A 10,754-nucleotide genomic window follows, 5' to 3' on the forward strand; every position below is an offset into this window, starting at 1 on the left:
AAGCAGACGATACAAAAATTAAAAGGAATGTCAGTCATTTCTTTCCTCCACTCTCTTATCTTCCATCCCTCTTCTCTTTTTCTTTTTTCATCGCTTGGAGTGATTTCAAGGACTTTAACGTGATGAAATCAGAGTGAATATGGGTGATTTGGTGCAAAGTACTGACACAGTCTTCATAAATCCAGTCATATATAGAGGATGCATTACAATAATCAGCCAAACTAAGGACAACCTGGGACGAAGAAATGACTGAGCGTATTAGCACTAAAACACAATCAAACAAAAGAGCCATTTATCGTTTTTCAGGTTCGGGCGTGATTGGTCAAAAGATGAATAACTCATAGTTAATCCATATTTGTATCACATGTCATGAAGAGGAATAACTCCATCTTGGTTCAGCTGCTGAGGTGTTCTGCGAAAGAGGGCAACCAGAACTCTTCTGAAGTCTGGCATTCGTGTCGTGTATAAGATTGGATTCACAAGCGAATTGGCAAAATATAGAACAATCAGACCATTGTGAAATCGTGTGTACATTAATTTGGACAGAGTATGGGTAGTATAGAACAGATCGAATATAGTATCTGGTAAGTACAATAAAACAGATACGACAGTCACAATCAACAATGTCATGGTGAGTTTTCTTTCTCTACTGGCTGCACCATGGCGTTGAGGCTGCGCTCCACAACGGACTTTAATAACAATGGATGAGTAAGAAACACAAATGATCAGCAAGCAAAGTAAATCAAATGAATTCCGCAAGTGATAATAATAACTGTTTTGTTTAGATTCAGATAGAACTATATGAGCACTTGATAATGAGCCAGCTGTAACCCAGACCAAAGCAATAATTAATCCGTAGTTTCGCTTTTTTATAAAGCGATGCTTCAACGGCCAACTTGTCGCGTGAAACCTCTCTAAGGAAATCGTAGTGATGCTTGTTACAGATGCAATAGGAAACACAAGGCGAAGTACAAAAAATATATAATATTCCCAGTCTTCAGACGAGTACCACCTCCACAATTTGCAGTAGTTAACTCCATAATAATGGGCGAGATAAATCCCAGCTGATCCTCCTGACATCATATCTGCAACTGCTAAATTTATCATCAGGTACGTGCTGCGCTTGCGGAGATTACGGTTTCTTATAAAAACAATTATTGTTATCAGGTTAAGTGTTACCATAGCAACAGACTCCACTAAGTATACAGTCATCCAGGATATGCATTCAGTGAAGGAAAACATCTGAGCGGCTGGTGAAAGATCTGTTGGCTGTTAAGATTCCACTTATCCACCTGTTGAGAGAAAAGAATTTCTATTAGTGTTTCACGTTTAACTTATATTTAAGGACGCGTGCAATTAACAGAAATGCTTTAATTAGCCTAAAATTCCTGAAAACATGCTAAATACATTTAAGCGATAGAAATCTGGAGCTCATAATTCAATGGTTAATTGCAGTTTACCGCTAGATTTTCGTTTGTCGCCATTGGCCAAAACTGATCACGTGGTAGGTTCTCGAACGGGCACTATTGGGCGATAGACTGACCACGGGCGACTATCAGATATTAGTAGAAATCTACTAGCGTTCCATCACGAATGCCGTTCTCTGATTGGTTACGCTACTCGCTATCTATTTAACAAATAGATTCCATGTTGCCGTACGTCTGTTCACTAATAGATTACAAATGACGTCAAAATGTGGTAAGAACAAAAGTCACTGATGTTCTTACCACATTTTGACGTCTTCTGTAATCTATTACTGTACAGACGCACGGCAACATGGAATCTATTTGTTTTATATAATAACGAAACCAACTACTACAGTTAAAGCTTTATTTTTATTTCAAAATCTTTCAACATAACTCGAAAGCCGGCCTTTGCCCACTTTGGCGAACACGAAGAAAGCCATTTGACGTTATTTATTGTCTATACAAAATTAAGCAATTTCATTGGTTGCTATGCGTAGCAAAGAATTGTGATTGGTCCAGGAAAATCACGCCACTGTCAAACTTGACTCGAGCGTCGCTTCTCGTGGAATGAAAACTTACAGTGAAAGCAGAATTGAGCTACGAAATCTACGAATCTTACAGAAAATGCTGGAAAGGCCAAGTCAGTTTTTGTCATCAGAGTAGCCCTGTGAACCGAAAAGCTTGGACGTTGCCTTGAATATTGCAGGAATTGAAAAAAACGCTCGGAAAACTTGCGGTTGTGGTCTATCTGGAGGCCATTCGATTCGAGTTTTGAATGAAAGGAGCGTTAGTGACGGCGGAAATTTGTGTCCTCTGTGGTTGGTGATTCTCAGATCAGTTTGAAATAGCGTCGGAGATACCTTTGAGCTGCGATACAGTTGGCCGTGAGCTGTAGTGAGCTATACTTTGCTCGCTGCTGTGCCCTGAAACGAACTGGAACATTCGCATCGGAAAGCAAGGTTATGTGTTTAGTTTAACTGATTTTAAGAAGTGATGTTTTGTTGTGTCATTCCTCACATCAATCAGTGTTTTTAACAATTACTTTGAGATTGAGAAAAGTTGAATTTTTAAATAAATTAATCTCATAGAGATTTGTTTATCAGGTTTGTTAAATTCGAGAGCAAGCGGAAATGGTTCTCGGCTTACCAAGACCAATTTTGTGCTTGGTTTAGTCTCGCTCGACTGCCGACTGATACTGCTCGAGTATATTTTCTGAGTCATTTTCTAAACATAAAACCGACTTTATCTTTCTTCGATTCTTCCTGCTTCTCGTACCTGTTCAATGCCTCGGCAAGACTTTTTTGTACCTTATCTTTCGCCCAGTCACCTAAAATGTTAACTAAATTCTCAAAACTTTCCGCCATTTTAAAACACAGAGGGAAAAACTTTGTAATGATGACGTCAATCGTGCGTCTGTCCTCTAATAGATGATAGGCGAGAACCAATCAAAATGGGAGAATAACTTTGGTTATTATATAATCTGTGATAGATAGAGAGTAGCGTAGCAATGTGCCCTTGTTAACAAAATGACGGCCGCTTGTTGGCGTTTTCGAAGTGTCTGTGAAGAGGATTTAGATAAAGTTTGGAAGGACTAGTAGATTTATACTAAAACAATTAGATTTTTCGCTCTCGATTTCTATCGCGCGATAGAAATCTCGAGCTCATAATCTAATTGCTCAATGTGCCTATAAAGTAAAAAATAATTGCAGCTGATTTGAAAGGCTTTTCAAAGTAAAGAAGAATGGCGTTTTCCTTTTTGAAATATCTTTTTTCGTTTTAGAGATATTCACGTTTTTGTATTATAAGTGATGACGTCACAGGTGGTTGCACTAAAACAGTTCAACACTCAATCAAGAATATCTCTAGAAATATTAAAGCAGTGTGCTTTAGACCTGGCACCAGAAATGTACATCACAAAAGAAACAAAATGACACCCGTCGTGCCGTCGCCATGACAACAGTTATGCCGCTGGTCCTGTTTTAATTAGAACTAACATTAACAGATTTTATCTTAAACAAGGATCATCCACTCCCAACAATCTAACGGGGAGAGTTAACACAATATGGGAATCATGTGCGTTCCGAGCAAGACTCTCTGCTCTGTCCCTTTTCGAAGGGTTGCAAATTGGCATATTTGGTTTTTTACAGAAAGAGAGTGGAGCTAAAAGTGTTGCCATGACAACAACACAGAAGGTGTCGTTCTGTTCATTTGTGGTGCCAAGTTTGAAGAACACTGCTCCAATATTTCTAGAGATATTCTTGATTCAGTGTTTTACTGTTCAACCGGAACCACCTATGACGTCATCACTTTCCTGATTTGCAAAATACAAAAACGTAAATATCTCTAGAACGAAAAAAGATATTCCAAAAAGGGAAACGCCATTCTTCTTTACTCTGATGTTGACGTTATATAATGCTGAGTGCAGCTAAAATTGCCTGTCAGAGGAGTTTTTGAATATTTCCCAAGTGCACAAGCATGTGTTCCTCTCACTTGTTAATTATGCTGCGTAAGTGCAAATTATTTGTTAATTTGTACACGATCCCAATTAAGAAATAATTTGGACACTTTGTAACATTAACGAATAATTGTGCCCTCGCTCGTAAGGGAATTTAGACTGATAATATGATCCATTCAAACGCCAAGAAAGAGAGAGATTCAATGACGACGGCGATCCCGAGGACCACGCCAATTAAAAAATGAATTGATATTTTACTTTCGAATTTGGCAATTGTCTGGTTTTGTTCAGTGCGCCTATTGGTCTCAGAACTTGCTCAAGCTAAATATGTAGAACCAGCGTTCAACTCTAAATAACAATACGTAAAAATAGCCGCCGTCGTTCGCGTTCTCCAAAATACGCAGAACTTAGTAATTTCGAGTTGTTGTTTGCAGCTAAAGAGGGCATAGAAATTTTCAGAGATACATAACGCACGGGCACAGCCAATGTCGTGATCATGAAACTTTTTCCTTGGTGATGTTAAAGTTCTTGTTGCCGTTGCTGGCGTGGTTTGCTTAAGCTTTCTAATAACCAAAATAAACGACTGAATGCTGAAGGGAGAACTGAACACTGGTAGTTTTAATTAGCTCTGATTAAATATTCATGCAGAAAAGAATAAAGATTTGCAACTTTTTTTGCTCTGGCCGCGATTCACCCTTATAAAGTAATTCTGAAAGTTTTATAACAAGTTGTACTGTAGATTTCCCAGAAAATAATGGTGAAAAACAAGTTTTGCAACCGACGGGGATAGTAGCGCACAAACATCGCGTGCGAGGAAGCAAAAAATGTGGCACCCTTTTAGCAGTTATTTATCTACCGTTTCTGTTTTTGTTTTTGTTTTTGCTTTTTTCTCAGTTCTTGGCTCAAACGCATGTCTGAGCACATTTTAGTAATCACTAGATCATGAATATTGAGTGATTCAAAAGCTGAAGTTGCTTGTTTTCAGTCTCTGCGTCAGGCTCGGAACCATTGTTTCCATGATGTTACTGTTGTATTTAACTAACATCACGAAAATGCACGAACAGCTTGTGTGTACAGAGGTAAAAGTCGATTTGAACCACGTGTTTCATTTAGTACGTACCTAAAGGAAAGGCCGTGAAGCTGTGGGAAACGTTGTTTGCTAATAGCCTCAGAAGTACAACTTTCCATACCATACAAGAAACTCCCGAGCTCGCTATGTGAAGAAAAACAATGTCACTTTGTAATTATTCAACATCCATATTAATAATTGCAAATTGTTTGACAGTTGGAGGAAACTTTTTGCAAATACGTGTAAATAGTCCTCTTCGATCAAGACAGGTTGGTGTCATGATCAGAGCGAGCTTTTATCAGCAGATGTTTAAAATACAATCATAAAACCCACCTCTTCGGTAATAAAGATAGCAAATGATCATTTCCGAGACTTCCGAGTCACGTTTAACCGAAAAAGGTCACAAAATTCAATAATTCCGCGAGAAAAATACTTTCACTTCTAACTTGGACAAAAATAAATATTCCAGTTTGTACCATTACTCGATCATTTGGACAAAAGAGGCTGTTTTTCTCTTTCCCATTCGAAAAATGTTTTACAGCGTCACTTAATGTTATTTCACGTTTTTGGAAACTTAGAAAGCTGGATAGCTAATTACTGCTGCTTAGAGCCAAACGATTTCTAACATTTCCAGCAAACTAAAACGTAGACGACACCCTTCTTGGTTGGTCAAGTTTCAAACGCCACAATGAAGTCAATGGAGATTTGCCATTTAAAAAAGCTGCCTAATCCTTTTAAAAGAAAAGCGCTTTCAGTACAGTAGAATTCAAGATTTTCCAATTTTAACTTACGTTTGAACTCGCAAAACAGGGGTGTCTGGAAAACCCGGATAACGAATAGCGCATAGTCACGAATAGCGAGTAACGAATAGTCCCGAATAGTGCCAATTGTCTCGAATAGTGCGAATAGTGGCGAACAGTCGCGAAAAGTGGCGAATAGTGACGAATAGTCGTCAATAGTCACCGCTTTAGCTCTAATATCCAGCGTTAATTAATTATCCAAATAAGCAACAGAATTTCAGTGAATTTATCACCTTTTCTTCTCCGGACTCAGGCTAGGGCTGTCCATCGCCGACAATAAGAAAACAGAAAACACAAGGATAACTTAATAAAGGCGTATTTACGCTTTTGCAGCGGTTAAAACAGAAGAAATTACGTTTAGAAACACCATTTCTCCTGATAAGCGTCTGTTCTTTTTAGCGAGAAAGTCCCATCCTACTTTGCTGCGAGGTGAACTGCGAGATACTGGGTACCCTATTTGCTAAGATTTGCCCCTATTTGCCAATATTTGCCACTATTTGCCACTATTCGAGACTGTTCGCCACTATATATATATTCATACTATTCGCTATTCGGGACTATTCGCTGTTCGCTATTCGCGACAATTCGTTATTCGGGTTTTCTAGACACCCAGCAAAACAGTGCTTTATTTTGGCTGCAAAAATACAGCGAAAATAATAAAGGGTAAATACAAGCTGCCATACAATTCAAGCAACCGATATGCAGGGAAAAAAGTTTAAAGAAAAGAATCTTTGTTATCTAGGCGCAGCAAAACAAATCGATAAATTGCTCCTGTTAAAGATGGTTTAGTGTCTGACCTTGCCCAACCTACCTTTTTTGTAAAATAGCTCCAAAGTAACAGCTTCACGTTAGCTCGTACGTAATACGAGACCGGGATATGAATCTTCGGCAGAACGCAATCAACAGTTTCAACAGAGGACTCTCAGCGCTTTAATCATACGTCAACAAAATGGAGGGCCACACTGACATCTACAGGTGTACTTATGTTAATTAGTATTAGCAGGTGCCATAATCGGGGACGGAGACCGTAAGTCTTGGGATCCGCGCGCACCTATGATATGGGACAATTTTCTATTTTTAGAACAAATTGCGCCATCCTGACGTCATATATCCGCGCGGATCCACATACATGTCGGGGGCTCTCGCGTGGATGTCGTCACGTTGCGTGATCAAATGGTGAGAGTTGCGAGATTCTCTTGCAGATTTTTCACAGCGATGGCAGGGAATAAGGCAGGGAATAAGAACCAGGGCTCTTATATGTAGTTTTGTGCTCTGAGCTAGTGAAAACACTGAGTTTTTCGGGGTCGAAAACAAGACTTCAATTTCGCGCTGTGAATGAATAATATCTGCTAGCGCTAGTTGTACAAGAGTTATGCAAGAAAATTCTTTATTCTGGTATCGAGTTAATATGTGAGATTCCCAAACAATGCTTAATCATAGCCAAACACTGTTTTTGATAGTTTCTAATTGTTTCTGTTTGTTTGGCGAATTTGCAAAAGTTTTTGAAAGGAAAGTCTGACGCGTACATTAAGTAGCTCATTTGCATAGTGCGAGTCGGTGTTTTCAATTGTCAACAAATCTTGACAAAGATTTCTTCCGTTATCTTTTGTGCTGAGATTCTGCAACAATTTTCACCAACGCTAAAAGCCTACTAACATCATGTGTGTTTCTTTAACATAGTAAAATTTTACACTACGAAAATAAAATAGACAAGGTGTTTTGATACCTCAACCAACGAAATCGAAATCGTTATTCGAGTTGATTAAAGAAAGCGTCATCGTAACTTTGCTGATTATTTCTGCTGTATTCACATATTTTCAGCTAAGCTTTTAATATGTTCTCAAACATTTATCAACCTTAAACATATTTAAAAACTAGAGATATTATATGAGTTCGATGTACGTTTTCACACGAAAGTGTGGAACTCCAATTTGTCCGAGCATGTTTTTCTGACTGTACAAAACACGCATCAGCGGGTGCTCTTATTCATCGACAACAGACAATTTATTGGATTTTTACACAAGTAAAACTGAGCAGCATCTACAGACAAAAACGTTATTGTCACTTATTGGGCCTCGATAAAACATCAAGCGTTGCTTACAATTCAGGCGAAACTCAAACTTGTAATAATTTTTTGTTTTACTTTTCGGTCGAGATAGACTCTACGAAATCCTCGCAAGCGTGTGGCAAGAGTGGGGAAACTTTGAAGTCCTGAAACGCTGCTATATTCAAATATACCCAACTAGTTTTTCGCTGTGTTATGGAAAAGCTGTTAATCTTCAACATATGTGAAACTTAGAGTGGAGTAATGTGGAACTCTTGTAAAAGAAGCAGCGGAACACAACTTGGTCAATGATATAAAGCGGGACAACTAAATTCGACACTGTCTTAATTCACTCAAACTGGAGCAGCTTACGACAAAAATACTGAAGCAAAATTCTAACAGACATGAAGACATTGATTTGTATGCCAAAAGCACCAAACATTTCGGGAATTTCGGACGCGATTTTCCCGCGCTACATCTGCAAAAACCCTCGCAGCGTGTACGCGCGTGTGCCGCACATGATGGCGCAATTTGTTCTAAAAATAGAAAAATTGTCCCATATCATAGGTGCGCGCGGATCCCAAGACTCACGGTCTCCGTCCCCGATTGTGGCACCTGTTAATACTAATTAACATAAGTACACCTGTAGTTGTCAGTGTGGCCCTCCATTTTGTTGACGTGTGATTAAAATGCTGAGAGTCCTCTGTTGAAACAGTTGATTGCGTTCTGCCGAAGATTCATATCCCGGTCTCGTATTACGTACGAGCTAACGTGAAGCTGTTACTTTGGAGCTATTTAACAAAAAAGGTAGGTTGGGCAAGATCAGACACTGAACCATCTTTAACAGGAGCTAACCTTGTGATTTGCGCTTAGTGCAGTAAAAAACTTTCAACTTATAGTTCAAGTAAATAAATTTTCGTGTAGCTGTTCCGTTTTGGCGCCAAAATGCAGTTGCAAAGGATCTGAGGACGAATTTGCATTTTTATATAAAAAGGCGCAACATATTTAAATGCTTGCCTTACAATCAAGCGAACACAACAGCTCAAACAACATGTAAAGAGCCGTGTAAAGATGTACGGATTACCCAACAGAATTGTAAGTAACATTTCGCTGCGAATATTCCTAAGCTTTCAAGTGTAATTTCATATTTCAAACACAATTCTTTCATTTGCTTTGTAGTTTGACTGTTGCTGACTGTTGGCAACCAGTACAAAAATAAACACCGGGCGGGCGCTCTATCCACTGAGCGACGAGAACTCATGGAGAGCAAGGTTCATATGTGGCAGGCGTCCTGCATACTGCTAGGATCAGCACTGTCCCACGCTTGTGTCATGTTGATCAGTTCACCTTTCACATTTTATTACCGAGCTTAAAATTCACCATCTTTATTCACTTATCATAAGCTAAGTAAACTTTCTGGTTATGTAAGAGACCTCAGAAATTTTTCAGTATATAGTTAATGCTAAAATGGATATTTTACTTACTTTTACGTAAAGGCTTGAAGATGAACTTATTATAGCATATCATTGACAATATTTTCTGTTGTAAAGAGAAATAGCCGATAAAAACGAATGTCGTAGCATTTTTCATTTTGTCTGTCTAGCTAACTAAGGGACCGTTTGTTTTTTATAAGGCAAGGGGTGGGAGGGGGGGGGGGGGGAGGGGGCTGGTGGGATTTTCCGGGTAGCCATGCCAAAAAATATGGTTAAAAAGGAGGGGAGGAGGCAGCTGAAAAATAGGAAATTTATTACCTAGAGGAATAAATGATTTTATGCGCCTGGCAACGCTGGTTAATGTTTTACTTACTAGGATCAGTTTACATACGGGACTCCAATTCAGGGCATACATAAGCGGCGTAGGACAAGTGGCAGGCCTCTTTTCTTCAGCTCCACGAAGGAAACGTTCCCCCATCCCCCCCCCCCCCCCTGTTTCCCTCCCACAATACGTAGCTTCACTCGTGGATCTTTTAGGCGGGTTTGCCCTCACCTTTGCTGGAAATAAATTAGGGTCACAGATTTCATGTATTTTGGTTTAGTTGTTATGAAATAAACGGCCATGAAGGTGGCCAAAATATGACAAATCATGGTCTCAATTTTTAGAGTTAACTCCAGCAAACAGATCTCAGCCAAGGCAATGTGATATAGTATGGCTAGTTTAAGCGAGCAAGACACATAAATGATGTTTAAAGGAGGGGCACTCAAAATATCACCTTGTTGACGGCTTCCACAGTAGCGCAAACGTTTTCCCAGAATGCCTAAAATAACGTTTCTCAGGTTCTGAGAAGTTAACAATCTCCCAGGAGAGAATTTCCCCGGACACCCTTCTTTGTTAGGTACCCTGCAGCAGGAACTTAACCCCTCATAACATTTGGTTGCTTAAGATATATAAATAACATTTCGCTGCTAGATATATTTCAATCTCTACAAATAACTTCGTTTTGATAAAACAGAGGTAATGTCAGCTTTTTGTTATGCTTTTGTCTACTTTACTTCAATATTAAGGTATTCTAATGACGGCATCAACAATAGTACAAAGTTTCTGCCAGAATACCTAAAATAGCGTTCCTGGGGTTCTGAAAATTCAATTCATTCCCCCGGACCTCCTACTGTGCTAGGTACCCTGCAGCAGGAACTAAACCTCTTGTTCTTGCTGCAGGAACGAAAAGTACTTTTAAGAATTTGGTTAGTAAATATAGCTGAACATCCCCGAGTGACTTTCCTTAAAAAAGAGGTAATATGAATGTGAGCTTTTTTTTTCAGGCTTTGTGTATTTCTATTTGAATCTGGACGCTGTGATGAAAGCATCTGTATTAGTGCAATAGTGCAAAAGTTCTGCCAGAGTTCCTAAACTAACGTTCCTGAATTTCTGAAAATTCAGTTTTGCCCGCGGAGCTTGGCCCCAGACCCCCTTACTTCCACTC

At 39.2% G+C, this 10,754-nt stretch overlaps 1 protein-coding gene across 1 annotated transcript; it reads right to left on the reverse strand.

The window, feature by feature from the left end:
- Nucleotides 1-291: 291 nt before the first annotated feature.
- On the reverse strand, nucleotides 292-1,280 carry LOC149098038 (substance-P receptor-like). The gene has a single exon (XM_089278008.1). The coding sequence runs from the start codon at nucleotides 1,240-1,242 to the stop codon at nucleotides 361-363; it is 882 nt and encodes a 293-aa protein (XP_089134134.1). The 5' UTR covers nucleotides 1,243-1,280; the 3' UTR covers nucleotides 292-360.
- Between the last annotated feature and the right edge of the window lie 9,474 nt (nucleotides 1,281-10,754).

Source organism: Orbicella faveolata, unplaced genomic scaffold (assembly GCF_042242905.1).
Source record: "Orbicella faveolata isolate gen_17 unplaced genomic scaffold, um_ofav_v1 contig_46, whole genome shotgun sequence".
Taxonomy (NCBI): Eukaryota; Metazoa; Cnidaria; class Anthozoa; order Scleractinia; family Merulinidae; genus Orbicella; species Orbicella faveolata.

Bases quoted from the DNA above. Each gene is read 5' to 3' on its own strand.
- LOC149098038 (XM_089278008.1), bottom strand. From the start codon at position 1,242: ATGTTTTCCTTCACTGAATGCATATCCTGGATGACTGTATACTTAGTG.